The 22,895-nt window shown below is 39.6% G+C and overlaps 1 protein-coding gene across 2 annotated transcripts in view; it reads right to left on the bottom strand.

The window, feature by feature from the left end:
- LOC127574685 (copine-3-like) overlaps positions 1-22,895 on the bottom strand; it is a 52,955-nt gene that overhangs the window by 19,373 nt on the left and 10,687 nt on the right. For both annotated transcript variants that reach the window (XM_052023949.1, XM_052023948.1), the window contains exons 2-8: positions 13,300-13,436; positions 12,525-12,704; positions 11,518-11,592; positions 9,460-9,531; positions 9,251-9,334; positions 4,593-4,682; positions 3,240-3,338 (exon numbers count right to left, since the gene is read on the bottom strand). In XM_052023949.1, coding sequence (XP_051879909.1) covers positions 3,240-3,338; positions 4,593-4,682; positions 9,251-9,334; positions 9,460-9,531; positions 11,518-11,592; positions 12,525-12,704; positions 13,300-13,428 — 729 coding nt within the window. In that variant the 5' untranslated portion in view covers positions 13,429-13,436. The remainder of the gene's footprint in view (positions 1-3,239; positions 3,339-4,592; positions 4,683-9,250; positions 9,335-9,459; positions 9,532-11,517; positions 11,593-12,524; positions 12,705-13,299; positions 13,437-22,895) is intronic.

Consider the following 22,895-nt stretch of genomic DNA (forward strand, 5'->3'; position numbering starts at 1 on the left):
TACAAGATCTATGACACCAGCAGTTATTTGATAACAAATATTTGAGTAATGGTGTTGACAACAGTCAGTGCACCAATGTGCAAATTAATACTGCCACAGACTGTTTGGTAATGAGTTGGTCATTGATGGAAAGCAGTGCCAAATTGAAAACCTATTCTGGTGAAGTTTTATAGACATCAGGGTGCAACACAAAGTACAGAACCCACCACAGTAGCAAACTATGAAACAGGCAACTTTAAGGGGGAGAACAGACAGACAATTCACACAGAATTGAAAGAATATATTCAGTAATGACACAGAAAAATCACACCAACACATTGCTAAAAGGGATGATGACACATTCAAACATAGCTTCATTGGCATAACAAGGTACAATGTGCACATTAACAGTCTACTGCAAGCTCAAACTAATCTAAAAAGAGTCAAGCCAAAAAGGAGCTGGAAAGGCAAGGGAAAAAAAAAGTGGTATACCTGTGAAAAATGATCAAGTGAGTGTGCTACGTCAATAGTGGTTGTGTTCAAGGCAGACAAAAGTGTGGTTGTATGAGGACGACAAAATCATGCTAATTCAAGGTTTAAACTCACTTTGGAAGATTTGTACATGGAGTCAGCAGGATCAAAGATATTCACAAAATTAGACTGCTCTCAGGCTAATGGCACAAATGAATGTTGGCAAGGATAACCAGCAGTACCTGACCATTAACACACACAAAACACTATTTTTATACTAAATTATGCTGTGGTGAAATAAGCCACCAAAAACTGCTTTGCAGTCAGAATCATAGCCTACTATTCCTTTTCAGAGAGCAAATATAAACATTCATACAGTCGCAGAAACAGGCCCTTCGGCATAGCATACCCATGCAACCAAAAAGTACCAAACCATACTATGCCAATTTCCAGTATTTAGTGCATAGTTTCTATGCCTTGGCAATTCTATTGCTCATGTAGCTCCTTAAATTTTATGAATATCCACACATCCATCACCCCTCAGTCAGTGCCACATTCTAACTACCCTCTGGGTGAGAAAGTTCTTCCTCAGGTTCCCTCTAAACTGCTTACCCCTTACCCTAACATTTATGCCCTCTAGTTTAAGATTGCTACAGGAAAATGTTTCCTATTACCTACCCTACCTATGGCCTCATAATTTTGCACACCTCTATTCCATCTCCCTTCAGCTTCCTCTGGCCCACCCAGTCTCTCCTCATAACAGAAATGCTCCATTCCAAAATACACCCATGTGAATCACCTCAGCGCCCTCTCCAATGCAATCATATCCTTCAGATAGTGTGGCAATCAGAAGGGCACACAGAACTCCAGCTGTGGTCCAACCAGTGTTTTATAAATCAATACCATAATCTCCCTACTCTTATATTCTCTGCCCCAGCTAATGAAGACAAACATCCTGTACATTTTCTTTATGTTATCCACCTGTGCTGCCATCTTCAGTGATCCTTGTAAACCAAAGTCCTGCTGTTCCTCAATATACCCTTAGGTCCCACTATTCATTATGTGTTTACATCAAGACCCTATTGGACAGCATTACAGGTCAGGTTGGTTTCTCAAACAATCCAAACTTGATTCTCATTGCCTGTGCAGCAAATTTTAAAATCCCAGCACAGTATCCAAAATGTGGCAGACTTGACAGGCATAATTTAATCAAATATATCAGTTAGTCCGATGTTAGCCCAGTGCTGCCCCGATGTTAGTCTGGGCACGCCCTCTGAACTGCCGGTTACTGGAACATGCCAGTCAGTCAAGTGGCAGGTAACCAAGCTTTTACTGTAAATAGTATACTGTCTTGTAAATAAACTTTCAACTCTTTGAATATATATTTGCTGTGTCTCAATATATTTCTGATCACAAATATTATTATTTGAAATGCAAACTTCAAATTCTGTTTTAGTTAAGGTTCCTCCCCCTGCTGTTTGGGCATCTAATCCTCATGTTATCAACTCTTTATTGTCATTCATTTCCTTCTCTCACCTCAACATTGAGGCAGGCCGTCCTAATCATCATGGGGATTATCGAGTTTTCTGAGGTATAGTTTACTTCCAAGAATTATCCATTAAAATATATATATTTAAAATTAATAATGGCTCAATTCAAGTTACAACTTGGGCAACATTTCTTTCAAAATTAGACTGTACCACTGCATATTTCCTTTCTCCAAATTTTGAAAATCCATGACAATTTTTTCCATTCTTAACCCATACCCTAGTCTGTACCCTTAGAAAACAAATAACTGCCCTCTCCTCTCACATCCACCATTCTCACCCGACTCCAATAGGCCCACGCTCCTACACCCTTTTCACTTTCCCATTATTAGAATAATCAGCATACCTCTGCCACAGACTAGAATATCATCATCTCCTGTATATTTCACTCTGCTCTGAAGGTGGAATTTAACAACAGTGATGGAGTGAAATGTGAACTTCTTTTAAAAACCTTCAGAAGGAAGAAGGGGGATTGAAGAGTTAAAAACTTCATTGCACTGAATGCCAGTCTATTCAATTCTCACCTGATGTCCATGCCATCCCATCTAGCTGGTTCTTGATAATTATTTGAAAACTTACCTTGGACACATTTTCTCCCCACACTCATGCTAAAGCACTAGAAGGTATTTAATTGAATAGAAAACTAGTGCTTAGCTATTTACGTTCAATTACCTGAGAAGATGACTCACATCATTCCACTCAACTCCATCAGTAATAGCACACAGAAGGAAGCCCAATTATTATCACAAGATCTTCATTCAGAAGTGTCTCCAGACTTGTATCCCAACCTGCTATCATCAGTCCTATGACTTTACTCCATTAATTATTCACCACACCTTCTGCTCACCATCATGAAGCAATGTCTAACCCTCTGCAATTATTTTCCAAAAACATGGCCTTACTTCCGCTTTCCTAGTGATACTTCTTCCCTAATTTACTATATGCCAAATGAGAACCAATCCTCCCCGGAACTGAATTCAAAAAGCAAGCATAGAAACAAAGTACAAATCATTCTGGAGTACCTCCCCATAGCTAGTGAAAAATGACATTGGTTGAAGGTTAAATACAAAGCACTTCACCATCCTATCAGTTATTGCAAAGTAGAGAATTTGAGAAAAAAATAACAAGAGAAACTGCATTCTAAGAAACATAATTGATTTCTTTTCCCATTTTTACAAAGAACAGAACAAAATAGCTGAATCCTTGTGTATTGTTAAACAGGAATAGAAGACAATAACTTACTGGTGAAATATGTGATGCCATTTGCAGCGTCTCCATATTGGTCTCAAATGTGCCTATCAGATCATGTGACCCATCATTGTCATAATCGTAGCAAGTTACCTGAAAGAAATCTTCCATGAATAGGCTGAAGTGTATAAGTGGCAAGTTAACATGGGCCTTATATTTGTATAGCACCTTGCTCCCTATCCCTTGGATTCTGGTTACAGAAATAAAAACAGGAAATGAGATAAGTAGCAAGTTCAGCAGCATTTGTAGAGAGAAACAGAGTTAAGGTTTCTGGGTCATTGACCCATTAGAAAGTTCCTGATGATAGGTCACCAACTTGAAAAATTAACTGCATTTCTCTTCACAATTGCTATCTAATTTGTTGATATTTAAGTAGTTCTGGCTTTTATTTCAGATATCCCACATCCAGAGAAATCTGCTTTAAACAACACATTAAAAGCACACTACCTGCAGGACTTGAAAAATACTTTAATCCAGACTTGAAATGTATCTAAAGCGATTCTGTGTCATGTACTTCTGCAATCTGTTATGCAACATGTGCACTGGCTAAACCAACATAAGGAATAGAAGTTTACCACAAACAACAATGATCAGGCATCACTGCAGACATTATATTCCCATGGATAATCTTTCAAACCACTACACTGGAGTAAATAAAACCTATACACATAGGCTACTCGTATACAGTACATACACAAATAATACATTGATTAATAAAGGCAGCACTGGATGAGAATATTTCTAAAAGGTTTAACATGCAGGACTTATCAAGATGATTGCCCACAGATATTTACGTGCTTTTATTGTTTACTTTTAAATAGAAAAAATAAAGTTTATATTTGTTGGACTATTAAGTCAATTTTATAACAGGAAGCAAAGGAAAGCGAACCTATGAAAGAAAGAATGAAATAGCTCAGAGGTCTTCAAATTTCTATATTTGTGTCTATTTGCTCAAGTGCAGTTGAGTATTGATCACTAATGCTGATCCAAGGTTTTAGCGAGTAACTTTAACAAAAAACTAATCAGTAAAGCTATCTATAGCATAAAACCCAGATAGTGATAAAAAAATGATCTGATTCACTAATGCCCTGCAGGGAAGGGAATAGGTCATTTTTTTGGTCTGGCCTAATGTGGTTGACTTTTACATACCATCCAAAATCATGTAGCATGCCATTCAGTTCAAAGGCAATAAATGCTGGTCCTGCCGGCAAAGCATGGATCATAAAAAACAGAAAACTTTACAAATAAGATGGAAAGTAAATATTTTTTGTTGTTTAGTAATGAGAATAAACCTTAAAAAAATCTTTCTAAAGCATACTTGTACTGGTAGATACAAGTGAAAAATACCTTGATTGGCTTCTTCAAGTCACTATTACAAAGCGACTGCAAAGGAATTTTATATGGTTTCCAAGTGGGATTTAAGTTTCGTTTTATCACCTGAAAATGACAAAAAAAAAGTAAATACAATCATAGAAATACCACAAAAAGTGTATTTTATGTTTTGTATCTTTTCTCTGTGTAAATGAATTAATATTTAATTGCCCAAATAGAAAGTGTGAGAACTGTAGTTTTGGAACTTTGTTTAAGATTATGCAGCTTGTATATGTTCCCTGAATTTGTTCACTAGACAGAGAAAGTAATATTTACACTTCACTGAAATGACAGAATAAATGTTGTAGGATTACTTTATTTCTTTACTCAAAGAGACCATTTTCCAAGTGGCCAGTTCAAATAATAAAATTTTCCAGTTCACGAATTCTCTATTTCCTAGGTAGGCAAAAATTCTGCATGATGCTTTCTTGGCCAATCTGCCTTGCTCCATAAATTACACCTTTTCCAAAGCTTTACTGTAATTCTCTTTCAAACACTCATCCATCTTCAGTTACAACCCCCATTACCTCAGATTAAAACTTTCATCCACCTGAACCCCTACATGACTTTGTCCCATTCTATCTATACAACAACTTCCAGCTTAACATTCTTTGGAAGATTTGTGTTCTCGAGCTCAGGGATCATGTTTCCCCACACTCCATTCATTCCATATCAGCACCAATCTCTTCAGCAGATTAGGTTCTACTTGCATGAATTGCCTTCCTTCTACTTCAAAGCACTCACTAACATTCATCTCTTTAAAAACCAAGTCATTGGTTACTCCTCCTATCATCATCTTTGGCTCAATATCTACCTTAATCTGATGACACTTCTACGAAGCTCAACTAGAAGACATCTCTAAATGAAGATGCAATTGGTGCTAATATTTCTGTGGGTTCTACCACCACCAAGGATTCAAATAAATTTATGCTGATACTCCAATACAATGTGAAGGGAATATCACATTGTTAAAGTTTAGAATACGAATTTAAAAGCTTAAATTATATTGTACGTTTTTGAAAAGTATGCATTTTTCTTACACAGGAACATCATTAATGCTAAAAGGAGGATATTTTGTAGGAAAATACTCATTTCCAGGGAAAAAAAGTAAAGACTAAAATAAAAGTTTGTATTTTTCCCCCAATGTAACTGAACACATGGTGGCTGTTTGGGAAAGCAGGCAATTAAACTATTGTAGTTCTCTTTCCCCAATCTAAACATATCCCTTTGACAGTGAAAACCTTCAGAGGATATTCAGACACGTGTAGATGGCCTGAAGCTCTACCCAATCAAGGATGGGAGGCTGTGGAGGTCACAAGAAGTTGGCAGAGAAATGGAAAATGAGCCATCTTACAACAGTAATCTAATACAAAATGGATATCACCTAGAAAAACAAAGGACTGCAGATGCTGGAATCTAGATGAAAAAACAACAAGATGCTGAAGAAACTCAGCAGGCCAGGCAGCATCCGTGGAGAAAAGCAGGTGGTCAACTTTTCAGGTCAGGACCCTTCTTCAGGACTGAAGATAGGAAAAAGGGGAAGCCCAATATATAAGGGGGGGGGGGGGGAGAAAAACAGAGCAATGATAGGTGGACAAAAGAGGGGAGGCAGGGTGGGCACAAGGTGGTGATAGGCAGATGCAGGTAAGAGACAGAGGTAGGCAGATGCAGGGGAGGAGGGGAGAGCAGATCCACCAGGGGATAGGTCAAAAGTATGGAGGCAGGTGCCCCATGGGGGGAGGGGTGGTGGAGGAAGGAGAGGAAATAAGTGAGGCGAAAAGATAGATAGGCTAAGAAAGGGAAGAAAAGGAAAAGAAAAAAAGGCATGGTGGGGGTAGGGGTGGTTTGGTTTACTTAGGGTGGGAGAATTCGATGTTCATGCTGTTAGGCTGTAAGGTCCCAAGACGAAAAATGAGGTGTCGTTCTTCGAGTTTGCGCTTGGACTTCTCCTGGCAGTGGAGGAGGCCGAGGTCTGACATATCACTGATGGAGTGGGAGGGGGAGTTGAAACAACTGGCAACGGGGAGATGCAGATTGCAGTTACGGACAGAGCACAGGAGTTCTACGAAACGGTCACCTAGTCTGCGTTTGGTCTCACCAATGTAGAGGAGGCCACATTTGGAGCACCGAACGCAGTAGATAATATTAGGGGAGGTGCAGGTAAAACTCTGCCTCACTTGAAAGGATTGTTTGGGTCTCTGGATGGAGGTGGTGTAGGGGCAGGTATTACACCTATGGTGGGGGCAGTAGAAAATCCCCGGGATGGGAGTGGGATGGGTGGGGATGGAGGAGTGAACTAGGGAATTGTGGAGAGAGCAGTCCCTGCAAAAGGCAGAAAGAGGTGGGGGAGGAGAAGATATGCTTGGTGGTGGGGGGATCCCATTGGAGATGGCAGGAGTGGCAGAGAATGATGTGTTGGATACGTTGGCTGGTGGAATGAAATTTGAGGACAAGGGGGACCCTATTCCTGTTGGGTCTGGGAGGGATGGGGGTGAGAGCAGAGGTGCGGGAAATGGCAGAGATGTGGGTGCAAGCTCTCTTGACCACAGCAGGAGGAAAGTCACAATTAGTAAAGAAGTTGGATGTCCTGATGGAAAGCCTCATCATGGGAGATGTGGCAGAGGGGGAGAAATTGAGAGAAAGGGATAGTGTCCTTGAAAGAGATAGGGTGAGAGGAGCTATAATCAAGGTAGCCGTGGGCGTCAGTGGGTTTGTAGAAGACGTCGGTGGATAATGAATCTCCTGAGATGGAGAGGGAGAGATTGAGCAAGGAGAGAGAGGTATCAGAGATAGTCAAAGTGAACTGAAGAGCCACGTGAAAATTAGTGGTGAAATATATGAAACTGTTGAGTTCCACACGGGTGCAAGAGGTGGCACCAATGCAGTCGTCAATACGTATGGCAGAGAAAGAGTTGAGGAATGGTGCCGGAGTAGGCTTGGAACAGAGACTGTTCAATGTAGCCAACGAAAAGGCAGGCATAGCTGGGGCCCATGCGAGTGCTTGTCGCTATACCCTTGGTCTGTAGAAAGTGAGTGGAATCGAAAGGGAAGTCGTTTAGAGTGAGGACAAGTTCAGCCAGGCGGAAGAGAGTGTTAGTGGAAGGGCACTGGTTCTGGTAAGGCCATCATGATGGGGAATGGAGGTACATAGGGACTGGATGTCCATGGTGAAAATGAGGTTGTGTGCGCCAGAGAACTTAAAGTTATGGAAGAGTTGGAGAATGCAAGGGGTGTCACTGATGTTTGGGGGGGGCGCCGGGTAGGTGAATTGGACTGGGGGCACAGAATAGTGTCCAAGTATGAGACCAAGAGAACACTGAGACAATAGGTCTGCCAGGACAGTCCTTCTTGTGGAATGTGGGGAGAAGATAGAAGCGGGCAGCCCTAGTTTGCAAGACTATCATGCTGGTAGCTGTGGGGGCAGGTGGGGGGGTGGGGGGTGGATGAAGAGATCTCCCAAGGTGATGAGGTCTGTGATGGTGTGGGAGATAATGTCCTGGTAGTCCTTGGTGGGGTCATGGTCCAGGGGTAGATAGGAGGAAGAGCCCGACAGTTGGCATCTGGCCTCTGCAAGGTAGAGGTCAGTATGCCAGACTACCACGGCACCATCTTTGTCGGCTGGTTTGATGACTATGTCAGGGTTGGTGCAGAGGGAATGGAGAGTGGAGTGTTCAGAACGGGTGAGGTCGGAGTGGGTGAGGGAAGCAGAAAAGTCAAGATGGCTGATGTCTTGCCGACAGTTGGCTATGAATAGGTCCAGGGAAAGTAACAGGTCCGGTGGGGGAGTTCAGGTGGAAGAAGAGGGCTGGAGGCAGGAGAACGGGTCAGCGGAAGGGGGAAGAGGACTCCTTACCAGAGGAGGAGGAGGCATGGAGGTGGAAGCCGTGGAAAAAGAGCTCAGCATCATGATGTGCTTGGAATTTGTTGAGGTGAGGGTGTAGAAGTATGAAGGTGAGGGTGTAGAAGTATGAAGGTGAGGCCTTTGCTGAGAGCAGACTGCTCAGCCTCGGAGAGGGGGAGTTGGGGGGGGGGGGGTGTGGGAGGGAGAGATGGTAAAGACCCGGCAGGGGTTAGAGTCGGGGCCAGAGGAGGAAGGGTGGGGGAAGGGGGGGGGGGGGTAGAGGGTCTGGGCTGGTGAGAGGAAAGGGGAGAGGGGGGTTGGGAATGGTACAGGGATAAACAGTGGGATGAAGGATAGGAGGTAAATGGAGGGGAGGGAACAAGAGGGGGAGCAGGAGGAGGGGTCAGGGTTGGGGGTGGGGGGTTGGGAATGGTCTGGAGGATAATCAGCTATCTATTTATCCTCTTTGGCTTAACAGCCCAAAGTCTTCTTAAATCAATGAAAAAGACTGAAACTGCATTTTAAAAGCCTAATCAAAATTAAACTATGATACCTACTAATATTGTGTTTATCTTTCACTGAAATAGTAATAGCCTAATTTATTTCAAACAGGATCAATTGGTACTTTGATAAAAAACTTCAACAGTTATAAAATCAGTAAGAAAGGTTTTGAGAAAACACAGTAACCTACAAGTCATTTATATAAAATTAGAACATTCCATGAAGAGGAGGAAGCATTTCTATTGATATGGAATATTTACTATCGCAAAGTCCTTCAGAAAACACCTCTCACCTCTGTCCTATGCACCATTTGCCATTTTCCATCAGGCGTCTGTTTACAAAATTCCAGGTAAGGATCTGATTTTCCCCAAAAATCCTAGAATCACAAATAAAACCAAAATGCTGCATATTATTTCTGGATATAAAACTTAACAATGTAAATTAATATCTTCCAAATAAGTTACTGATGGTGTTTTATTTTTATAAAAAGGCGTGTATTACCTTTTTATCCAGCTTGCGAGCTTGAACTTCAAAGTTAACCACTCGATTATCTTTTACTTCTTCTGCAAAAATCTAGAGAAGCAAAACCAACATTATTTACTTGAAAGTTACATTATCTTTTGATCTACTTGAGAATAATCCATTAATAATCTTTTGGCCCCAGGGTGAACTGCACTTTAGAGATAATTCAGAATATCTACTCCCAGACAACCCGCTGTACTACCCATCACTTGATTAGATGGGAGACAAATTCAGGAACGCCTTCAAACTACTCTCCTATTTCCCAAGAAAGTCAATTCCATTCAGCTCTTCCTTACAAAGTAATGAGATCAGGAATTCAACCAATAGAACAGTATACAAGTGCTTGGCTGTGTAATGCTGCTCTAATATAAATACACTGTTGCATTACTGTAAATGACTTGCACAAAGTTACTTCAAGAACCATGCTTGGCCTGAGACAATAGAAGAAGCAGAGAGTTCTACCCCAGGGAGAGGGATCGGAGGTGATTGATGAAGCTAATGTAAATCCAACAGATACTGCCACAGGTCAAACAGGTGGGCAGCTTGGAAGCCGGTGCACTCCTTTGGCTGTCTTCAATGGCCAATTCCAATGAATGGATACAAAGTTCTCAACAACACTCCAAGTACTCCTCCACTGTTAGTAGTCATGGGCTACAGATTCCCATGAGTCAACAGGGGATGTTACTCTCTTTCACAGAGGCTTTAAGAACATCCTTAAATCTTTTCCTATCCACCAAGTATTCTCATGTTATGGCCTCGGAATAGATGGTGGTGAACTTAATCATGGATGCCTGCCTTCATTGCGACATGGCTCTCAAGATATGGAAAGTACTTCATATTTAAGGGTTTTGGACCTTTATTGCCCGGAACAGGCTGGTGGGGTTTAGTAGTTTTGAGAATGTTAAGCATATGGCCCATCTTCTCTTAAGTGCTTCAATGAACGTAGACAATAACTTGAGAGCTCAGCTTCCAAAAGCACCCACACACACAAGCATTACATGCATGTTATAATTCGATGACTGAAGTTAGTTTTTAATCTGTCCAATAGATTAGCAACAGATCAGCAGGAAATATGCAACATTTCAATGTAAAAGATTAAAAGTGTTGGGGCAACGCTGGGTTTGACAACAATCTGCGTGGAGATTGTGTATGCTATGAACTTATTAGTGAAGATTACAGTTTGATGCAAGATGGGGGATGAATTTCTGTGAACTGCCAAATTTATGGGTGCTCCATAGAGCCTCATGTTTTAGGGTGTTGCTGTTTTTACTTTACAAAATCCAAAGGCCAGGTACAGTGGCCAATGCTATTTCCTCTATTTATTCTGGAGTTGACGTATAGTGAGATCTTAAAGCAGGCTTAAAAGACAAATAGGTCTGATTGTCATATAATCAATGACACTGGATCCTTATACAGAGCATTCTACTCTTCCTCATAGATAAATAGTTTTCTTAAAATATTGTTAATGCAACACTATTCAAAATCTTTGAGCCCTCCTCACTTAAATTACGTTTTATGTGCTGGGTGATTGCCTTTAAGACATGATTAACGTTAGTAAACAAAATCAATTGCACACTTCACACATAACTAACCCTTTAACAACTGGCAGAGGCACCCAAATGGCCTGAAACAATGTGGACATCTTCTCAAATATGATAACCAACCTGACCCTGAAATTTTCCAAGGAACCAGCATTAAATTGGCTTATTATTGTCACACATACTGAGGTACAGTGAAAAACTTGTCTTGCATATCGTCCATACAGATCAATTCATTACAACAGTGTATTGAGGTAGTACAAGGTAAAAACAATAAGAGTACAGAATAAAGTGTTACAGTACAGAGAAAGTGCAGTGCAGGTAGACAGTAAGGTGCAAGGTCACAACGAGGTAAATTGTGAGGACAAGATGGACTCTTGATCTCACAATCTATCTTGTTGTTAAAGCCAGTTTGAATAAAGAATACCAGCAGTAAAACAGAGAATCATTAATTTGTGTTCATTTGATCACTAATCTTTAGCAAGGTTTGGGTTTGTACCGTGATTGTTCCTTTTCCTGCCGCTTTCCCATTGTGCAGCACAAGGGGTCTGGTCAATTTCTTGCTGGAGACAATCTGTCAAAAGAATTCAAATTTGTATCAATTCATTGACAAAAATATAGAATCCAAGCAAATCAACTAACTTAAAAGTGATCCAATTTTTCTCAAAAGTGGATTTTCCTCATGCAAGCACATGCATTTACTTGAAATTCAGCCAAGACAGGAACTCTAAATGCTCTTATGGATTAGTTTCAACACATTGCCTCTGATATTGGAACTGAATTTCAGAGGCAGAGTACAATGCACCAATACTGAATGTTTAATGCTACCAACTGGGAATGAGTTTCTTGATATATAAATTTCAAACGTGTGTTGTCATTGACCTTGAAGATGACAAAAGTAGATCAGTATTCCTAGAAGAGCATGGATTATGATTACCACATACTCCATAATCATTCCTCCATAAACTTCACATATTCTGTGCCAGTGTATTGGGCATCCAATGTCCATGCTACTGACCCATTTTCTTGCCAATTTCTTTGAGGTTCTAACATGATACCATTAATATTCTAGGACAATAAGAATTTTTTTTTATAGCTACATGAATACCACTTTGAAGATATTCCACCTTCTGTGGGCAGAGAAGGAATTTATAGTAAAAATTAACATATCCTGAAACTTCATTAAGAAGGTTTAAAAGTATATTCATGAAAATTCTTGTGGTACACAAGTACCATAATATGAAACATCCTTCATTGATTGGTGCCAAACACAAATCAAACAGCTTACTTTAATACCAATGAAAATTTTAAAAAAAGCTTCAGATGCTGTAAACCTGAAATAATAGGAAAAGAAAATGCTGGAAACACTCAACGGGTCAGGCAGCATCTGAGGAGGAGAAGTGATATTTACGTTTCAGATCCAAGACTCATCAGAATTTAACATAATTTAATCCACTTGGTTACTGAGTAGTTCAAGGAACAAATGAATGAAATAATTGTACTTACCTGGCCCAGAGTGCATTCAAATTCCCCTAGGAAGTCATCATCACCCAGATCAAAAGTTTCATTATCAATATCATAGACTCCAAATTTTAGCTTCTGGACTTGCTCAAAATAATAATCTATCAGAAATTTCTTAGAAAATTTTGGATCAAGGCAATTCTTAACCATTTCTGTACGACCAATCTAGGAAAGACAAAGATCAATGAACTTCCAGTGCAATGAAATATTTGATCATTACTTCTTCAGCACAATCAGAATAAAAGGTCTGAAGTCTAACAGGGAAGAGAAAATAAACAACAACATAAATTCTAAACTAGCTATAACTTCTGTAAAAAAACATCCAAGCAACAGTCACTAGATGTGTCAAATCTCAGACCAGATCAGGAGCAAGACATTATTAGCATGATCTTTTGGGCAATTTCATCTCAGTCAAAGCCCAAGAGTGCAGCTTTCGTAACAATATTAATGGACACTGGGGTAAGCAGGAAGTAAAACTACTGAAGCTCAAGGTGTGGCAATAGTTTCCAATCTGCATATTTTAATACGTTCTCATTTCCAACCTGAAGCAAAAAATCAAATCTTAAAATGTAGACACAAATACATAAACGCGCCATCTTGCATAGTACGGCCAATTGAATAGGTAGCAGGCTAAAAACTAAGGCTACATCACTTTTGCATAGTTAGCAATCCACATAAATACATTTTAATCAGGATAGATGCTAGAAGTTTTCTATAGTGTTCACGTACATTGTGAAAAATACACAAGGATATTCCTTACCTCAACCCACTGATTTCCACCAGTATTTAGAAGGAGTGCACAGAGTGGATCAGATTTAGAGAAAACATCTTTATCCAGTAGATTTTCACAGGAGATGCTTAGTTCCACCTTACTCACACAATCTGCCATCTGTAAACCTGCAGTGCACATTATAATATGTGGCATAATACTGAAATAGTTTAAGCTTTATTTACTAAAAGATAAACAACTGCATATAACACGATAATCGCCATCAACCTAATGGGAACTGAATTCATCATTACGAAGTCTTTGTGAAGTCCTTCAATACTCTTTTTAACCACTAGATTAAAATCTGGAGCATATTTTGGTATTGGTATATTATTGTCACTTGTACTGAGGTACAGTGAAAAACTTGTCTTGCATACCAATCTTACAGATCAATTCATTACACAGTGCAGTTACATTGGGTTAGTAACAGCAATGATAATTTATATTAGAAATAATTGGGATCCTTTCTTTTTCAGAAAGGACCATTCTTGCTTATGCTTCAGTGAATGAGTTGACTATGACCTGGAGTTCAAACTCCCATTTGTCCCAAAAATCAATTCCACTCTACCTGGAAGCTTATTGAAGGTAAGGTGTAACATGACAACAAAGATTGAAAAAGTGTCAGAAGAATGACATCCTTACTTGACACCTATCTGCATTAAAATGGCTGTATTTTGAACCAGTTGGTTAGCATCATGGCTTGCACGTCATCATGCAGCAAACATTAAGGAAATGAATTTCCACCAGCAGCCAAATACGAGAACAGTGCTCCACAAAACTCCTGACTGAGAGTCAAAGACTTTATCAATGTCAAAAATGAGTCATGTAGTAGTTGGTGCTGCTCCTCTAATTTCTCTTGGAATTGCTGTGGTACAAATCATGTCCAGTGTGCCTCTAGAAAGATAGAGTTCATACTTTGATTCAAGCAGCAGCTCTTCAGCAACGTGAGTGTGGAGGACCCTGATGATGGCTTTCCCTGTCAATAGACAGCAGAGGGTCTCCTCTGTTGGATATCACCCTTCTTGAAGATGGTCCCAACTGTAACAACTCTGAGATCCAGAAATATTCAGCTCTTCCCAGATGTGTATGATGAGGCTATGGATCTCTGACTGAATGAAGCACATCATCCACAATAAAGATCCACAAAGAGACTCTGGATAATGTAATGGACCATTTCCTATATCCGTGGAACTACCTTTTAATGAAGGTAGATGTAGCTGATAAGATTAACAAAGACCTTTAGTGCTCCTGCACAATTTCTGACCATCTGAGGAAAAGGATATTTGAAGATCAAGTCCATCACAGCAACTCTTGGAATTGCTGTGGTGCAAATCACGTCCAGTGTGCCTCTAGACAGATCGAGTTCAGACTTGTATGCTCCTGAGACGTGGACTACATAAGCAAATTCCTTTTAAAAAACGCAGCAGTCTAACTGACTCCAAGAGTGTTCCTGTCCCACAAACTGCTTGTGATGGAGACAAGGAGCATTCAAAATGGCACCAAGAGCCTCAGAGTCTATATGTCAGGAGCATAAAGAAGCCCAATATAAACAGCAGAAGCAGACATCAACTAATAAACTACCCACCCACAGTGGTGGGACAGGGACACTCGGGAGTCAGTAGGCCTGCTGCATTTTTTTTTAAAGTAGCTTCTTTTTCCTTTGTCCACCTGTAATCATTTACTGTGATAGAGCTCAGAACAGAGTGTCCATATTTGGAGTCTAGTGGCTGGCATGTGAATAATGTGGCCTAACCAAAGGAGCTGACAGTGAAATTAGATCCTTAATGCAGGGGATACAGGACAGAATAGGAACAGGCTCTTCCTCCCACAATATTATGCCAAACTAATTCAGCTAATAATGGCTAATTAAATGAATCCCTTCTGCCTGCACATGATCTATATCCCTTCATTCTCTGCATATTCATATGTCTAGGAGCCTCTTAAATGTCTCTATCATATCTGCCTCTATAATGGACTCGTCAGTCACTTCAGAACCTACAGAAATGGAATGGAAACAAGTCATCCTCAATCCCAAATCCAACTGAGATACAACCATCCTCATAAAAAAAAACCTTCAAGAAAGTGATAGAAATAATTAGAAGCATAAAAAGTGTCCCATGAATCTAAAACATCTGTTTCTTTAAAAGAAAACCTCCACAATGATTCTCTTTCTATTAGCAAATTCTGGCCAATAACCAGTAATATGTTATGACTGCATATAGACTGTTTGCTGTACAATCATGTTTTTTGGGAGTGGGTAAGGAGGTGGGGAGACCATCACTGCACTGTTTGTTTTCAATCATTTGTACATCAAACAGTGAGGGAGAAATTTGTGTCACCAGACACATGTCAATGTCATCAACAAACAAGTCCATGAATTTGTAGAATAAAACCCCCTCTTTAGGTTCAGCTTATCTGGTGCTGAAACAAGTTCATGATCTATAAAATCTCAACAATTGTTACTGCATGAACTTTAAAAAAAAATCCAACCTTGGATCTAGGCAAAGAAGATTACTCATTCTTGTTCACCCCAAAAGGACCTTCCGCAGAATCCTTGCAGTTCTTATGGTGATGATACTCTCTCATATTGTATTATATAGACAGTTCAAAGATTCTGGTCCATAACAGTGAATGGATAGTGGTATAACTTCAAGTTAAAATAATTGCGACTTGGAAAGGAACTTGGAAGGTGGTGTTCCACAAGAGTTGTTCCTCCTGTGTGATTTGCTAGGGAGAACATGTAATACAGGTGAAACTCTCTAGTCCGGCACCCCAAGATGTGATGGGTGCCGGACCAAAGAGAATGCCCCCTGATCATCATCAGCTAATCAGGAGGACTGTTCTTTTTAAGTATCAACACTCCCCAGGTTATGCAAGGGTTCCAAGAACTGTCCACAACCAAAAGTTTCTGCAAGTCAGAAACGCTGTCAACTGAGATCACAAAAATTGCATTGATAGGTTAATTAGCTACATATTAGTACAGATCTTAGTTAATTTTAGATCTTGGTTAGAACTAATTAGCATAGATCTGTACTACAGATTCAAAACATGCCAGACCACAGAAAGCCAGACTAGAGAGTTTCAACCTATAGCTCTTATAGACAAGTCATATTTCAGCTACAGTACAAGTGAATATCAATGGAAGTATTAATTAAATCTCTGCTTTATCTGGATGATATTGAGCTTCTGATGTAGTATTACTGCTATACAAATCCAGGCAAGATGTAAGTATCATGATGATTTTATGCCCAGTCAAAATTACAGAGATATAAAGCTACAAGGCTATGCATGGTGAAAGAAGCCGATAGATGGTACAATGGCAGCTTAAAAAAGATCTTATAAAATACCACCTTATCTCCAATATAAGATATCTTTATTAGTCACATGTACATCGAAACACACACTGAAATGCATCTTTGTGTAGAGTGTTCTGGGGGCAGCCCACAAGTGTCGCCATGCTTCCGGCACCAACATAGCACGCCCACAACTTCCTAACCCATATGTCTTTGGAATGTGGGAGGAAACCGGAGCACCCGGAGGAGACCCACGCAGACACAGGGAGAAGGTACAAACTCCTTACAGACAGTGGCCGGAATTGAACCTGGGTCGCTGGTGCTGTAATAGCGTTACACTAACCACCACACTACCGTGCCTGGGTATCCTTCTCAATATCCCTCTCCTCTTCAAAGTTATCATAGAATTGTACAGCACAGAAAGAGGCTCTTCAGCCCACAACATCCATGCAAATCTCTTTGCCCATCTACACTGACACCATTTCTCACATTAGGTCCGTACCCTTCTATACCTAGCCTTTCCAAGTGTCTATCTAAATGCCTCTTAAACATAGTAATTGCAAATGATTCCACCAGCTCCCCTGGCATCAAGTTCCAGATATCAACCAGTATGATAAAAAAAACTTTGCCCTTCAACTCTATCAAACATTCAACTGTAATCAAAGTATTGAGCATAGGAGTTGGAATATTATGGTGAGGTTGTATAAGACATTGGTGAGGCCAAATTTGGAGTATTGTGTGCAGTTCTGGTCACCTAACTATAGGAAGGATATCAGTAAGATTGAAAGAGTGCAGAGAAGATTTATTAGAATGTTGCTGGGTCTTCAAGAGTTGAGTTACAGGGAAAGATTGAACAGGTTAGGACTTTATTCCTTGGAGCACAGAAAAATGAGGGGAGATTTGATAAGAGGTTTACAAAATTATGAGGGGTATGTGCGAGTAAATGCGAGTAGGTTCTTTCCACCTAGATTAGGAGAGATAAGTACGAGAGGACATGGCTTTAGGGTGAAAGGGCAAAGATTTAGGGGGAACTTCTTCACTCAGAGAGTGGTGGGAGTGTGGAATGAGCTGCCATCTGACATGGTAAATGTGGGCTCACTCTTAAGTCTTAATGGGAGAGGTCTGGAGGGTTAAGGACAGGGTGCAGGTCAATGGGACTAGCGGAATAAAGTTTCAGCACAGACTAGAAGGGCCGAATGGCCTGTTTTCTGTTCTGTAGTGTTCTATGGTTCTAACTCCCTTTTGAAACTCTTCCTTTCACCTTAAGCCTATGCCCTCTTATTTTTGATAAACCTACCATGGATAAAATATTCTAACCATCTACCTTATATGTACATGTTATAATTTTATATACATTCATCAGGCCACCCCTCAGTCTCCTTCGCTCCAGGGACAATAGTCCCAGCCTATCCAATTTCCCCCCACAATTAAAATCCTCCATTCCAACATCCTGATGAATCTCCTCTGCACTCTCTCCAGCGCAACCACATCCCTCCTATAGTGCAGTGTGGTCTAGGCAATGTTGTACAAAATTACAACCTGATGTCCCAACTGTTATATTCAATGCCCTGACCTATGAAGGGAAGCATACTATATGCCACCTTCACTGCTCTATCTACCCGTTTTGTCACATTCAGGGAACTATGGACTTGAGCTCCAAAGTCCTTCTATTCATTAATGCCCTACCATTTACTGTATATATCCTGCCCTGATTTAACTTCCCAAAATTCATCATCTTACACAATCCTCAAGTGTGAATATCAGCCAACTTGTAAATTTATGTGCAGCCCTCAGGAACATCCAACAATCAAATTTAATCCTTGTGTGATAACCAGAGCATGACAATATAGTAAATCTGTAAGTAGAAAGAAATCAAGAAATCTCATTTCAGCAGAAATACAAGACCTTAGCAATTATGTTACCTAGGATGCCACCAAGTAATATGAAATCAATACTGCAAAGTACTTTAAAGGATAAATCCAGGACATACCACTGAGCAATGGCCCAGGCACAAGATCTCCAAAAAACTAAGGCACACCAGACCAGCTGACTCTGTAAAATCCTCTTCATTAACATCTGGATGCACATCAAAATTAGAAAAACAGACTCACAGTAGCCTGTGGAAGTTGAATGCCTCAGAATAAATTAGCTCTTGCAATCATTCAACAAGACCAGGAAACATTCAATCTTGAGTGCCATTCTCATCACATCTGCCATACAATGACCATTCCTATCAAGCAAGCTTAACAAGTTCCCATGTACATTCAATTTCCTTCAGGATCCCGCCATCACTACCTAGTTTCAGGCTGTTTATAATTCCTGTCTCACATTATACATTTAATTCTCATCACAATGATAGGCAATCAATACTGCTTCTAAAAATTGCTGAATTCCAAGTTTAAAAAAAATCAATACATATTCAAATGGAGACCAAAAGTGTTTTATTTCTGCTATAAGTACTGTTGAATGATGACCCAGAGCATAACCTACTCTGTATATCTTTAGAACAACAAGATATTCATAGATATTTTGCGAGTGACCCTTAATTACCTTCATCCTCCTCACAAGCACAGGAATCAACTAGTTTCAACTCATTTGAGTCACCTACTGTGTATATCAGTACACTTTTTTAAAAAACAATAAACTGGATACATCAGATTTTGACACACTTCAAATCTGACACTGGAACTTGTTAAAGGCTGTGGGGACCAGTATTGTTCTTTCCACAAATAATAGTATTTAAATTACATGATAAACTATTTCTGGATAGCCAGCATTACTTTCTGTCACCTATCACAATTGAGTTTTTTTTACATAATTCATTGTATAATTTTATATCATTGTATTATGCTTAACTAACAAGCAGATTGACACCAAAGCTGTATTTTTGTCTACATTTCTCACACCCAGAGTGCTTTCTCTTTATACAGATGGAACTTCTGTTTTGTTTACAAAACAATCAATGTTACAATAGGATGATGCTAATTTACACAAGAGGTGATCAGATAACATTACTATATCTTAGTCATCACATTCCAGTGTGACAAAATGTATCACATGATAACATCAGGATCTGAACTCTCCGTCTCAAATTACTACACACTTGCCAACATATAGTGCCATGCCACTTCAGCAAAATAAAAGCAGCAGTGGCACTGCTTGGTTCTACAGTGACAGTGGAAAACTATTACAGTTCTTTGTTTTCCATGTGAAATCACATACCTGCAAGATCATACTAACTTAATGTTTTACCTTTAAATCAGTACCAAATGAATGAATGCATCTTTCCACACCAAATAAATTTCCTTCCCAATTAGTTTCCTAGAAAAGAACAGAAGCACCTCAAAGAACACATCAATTTTACTATGCCTTTTTGCTTATTATGAATATTTAAATTAAAAATGAATAATGTTGCCTATCAAACCCGCAAAATATTAATCAGATAACCCCCACATAATTGAACTTTTAAATTGTAGGGGTCTTGAGGAAGGGTGGAGGTAGATATGAACAAAGATGGGTACACCATTATGTTTAACTGATCATCCCAGTGTGATGGACTTTGGAACTCAGAAGCCAAAGATGACAGCCCTATCCTGCCAACATTAATAAAAGGAAGCTTTGGCTCACCCACAATTTAACACTGGACAATTGATCAATCATTTTGTTTGGTCAGATAGCTGGTTGCATCACAGAAGTAAATGAAGAGCGTGTGATTACACATTATTAATAAAGGAAATAATATGATGCAGCATAACCACAAGTTCTTATAATGTGGCACCTTATCCACAGATTCCCTCTTACCCTGATCGTTATAACCTCAAGAAACTAACATCTGTCAAACATTATTTCCTTTAATAAATCCATGATGACTCTGCACAATCCTACTGTTATCCATGTCCTCTGTTGACACTCACTCAATAATCGATTCCAGTATTTGACAATGACATCGGACTAACTGGTCCAAAGTTTGCAGCTTTCTCTTTCTATCCATTCTTAAATAGTGGGATTACATTTACTATCTTCCAATCTGTGGAAACCATCCTATAATTTATGGAATTTTGGAAGATGACAATCAGTAGATCCACTCCCCAAGGCCACCTCTTTCAACATCTTGGTTTGCAAGTCATCTCGTCTTCCCAAATAAGATTATTGAAATTGATGTTAATTTATTTCACCACCTCATTCTCACTATATCTGTTGTTATCCACTGTTTCCATCAGATTTTGTCTTTCTTTTTCCCCAGTTGGTTTTTATGACAAGTTGGTTTTTACATTTCTCAAATCTGCCTCACAGTTCAAGTGACCTGGTTTCAATCCCTGTCGGTGTGGAGTTCGTACATTCTCTCAGTGATTGCATGGATTTCCTCTGGGTGCTCTGGTTTCCTTCAACATTTCAAAGACATGTGGGTTGCCAGGTTAATCGGCCACACCCACACCCACACTGGTAAATGGTGCAATCTTGGGGGAGGGAATTGGTGAGAATAAAATAAGATTAACGTGGATGGGTGCTTGGTGGTCAGCATGGAGTCATTGGGCTGAAGGGTCTGTTTCTGTGCCTTATGACTATGCTCTCTTATCAATGTCTTGGTCTTCCTTTGTTGAATTTTAAAATTTTCCAAATTCTTAGACTTATTGCTCTTTTTGGAAACATGACAAGCCTTTTTCCTTTGATCTGAAACTATCTTAAAATTTCCTTGTTAGCCACAATGAGACCACTTCTCCATTTCAGTTATCTGTTCCTTAAAAAAAAGTTACACATATTTATTGTAAACTACGTATTAATTCCTTAAATGTTTATCATTGCTTTCCTATTGTTATTCTTTTTAATGTAGATTCCCACTCTACCATTGCTAACACACCTCAAATATCATAGTTTGTATGTTTAGATTTAAGACCCTAGTTTTGGATTTTCAGTATTAATAAAATTCTGTCATATTATGATCACTTTTCCTCAAATATCCCCCAAACAACAAGACTCCTAATGAATCCATATTACATTGTGCAATACGATCCAAAATAATCTGTCCTTCATTGGATCCTTAACATATTGATCTAGATAACCAAATGCACTTCATAAATTTGTCCTCCACACTACTTCTGTTAATTTGGTTTGATTAGTGTTTATGTAGATTGAAGTTCCCCAGTGATTATTGTATTACCCTTCAAATTTTCCTTATTTTTCCCACTACCATTTGGAGGACCTACAGACGATTTCCTTGTCATTTCTTAGATATAACCAACCGATTCTATTTCTTCATTTTATGAGCTAAGTTACTTTCTCTCTATTGTCCCAAAGTGCTGGGCCCACTATCCCAATGGGTAGGATTTCAACATAGCGTATTAGTATTCGTTTTGGACAACTAAAAGGAGAACAAAAAGAAACAGCGAAAGAGGAAAGACCATGGAGTTACACCATAGAGAACAGAGCAGTCACTAAATGGGTGGAGAGATTGAGGAGGAGGAGGAGGAATAACATGTTGTGATTACAGTCACAAAAATGACTATATACTCCAGGAACCTGGAATCAATCCTGACCTCAGAGACCACCTACAGAGAACAACTCCAGGAACCTGGAATCAATCCTGACCTCAGAGACCACCTACAGGGAGTTTGCACATACCCCTTGTGAACATGTGGGCTTCCACCAGGTGCTCTGGTTCTCTCCCACATCCCAAAGATGCGCTGGTGGGTTAACTGGCTAATGCAAATTATCCTCAAGTGGCAAAAAGAATCAAAGGGGTGTTGATGTGCATGTGAGAGAGAATATGTTGCAGGCTTACAGCAAAAATAAGATGGGAGGGAGCGTATAGAACTGATGGGATTGCTCCATTGGGAGTTGGCATGGACACAACAGGAAATACGGCTTCCTACTGTATCCTAATAAATAAGTAACCCCTTGCATCATGGGTTATGGAGAGAAAACATCATGGAGAGAAAAGAAAATGGATTAATTCAAAAATATAACTGTAGGAAAGGAAAGCAATAGGTAGGTGAATTGGCCACTGAAAATCTCCCCTTATGTGTAGGCAAGTGGTAGACAAGTTTATTGGTTACGAATGTTGAGGATAGTGAAATTTTGGGCTCTCTCTCAGGTGCAAATTCACTAGAATAATACCTGGCAATAATAGAATTAGAGTAGGCTGTACATAGATTAAGTGAGTTAAACTAATGAACATTAATCAGTTTCATTAAACGATTATGATTATCATGAACTTTCAACAGTTCTGAATCAGTGGTGTGCAGAAACAACAATTCACCTTGGCTCTTCTCCCTCTCATCTATTCATTGAACTTGA

Source organism: Pristis pectinata, chromosome 9 (assembly GCF_009764475.1).
Source record: "Pristis pectinata isolate sPriPec2 chromosome 9, sPriPec2.1.pri, whole genome shotgun sequence".
In the NCBI taxonomy this organism is placed as follows: domain Eukaryota; kingdom Metazoa; phylum Chordata; class Chondrichthyes; order Rhinopristiformes; family Pristidae; genus Pristis; species Pristis pectinata.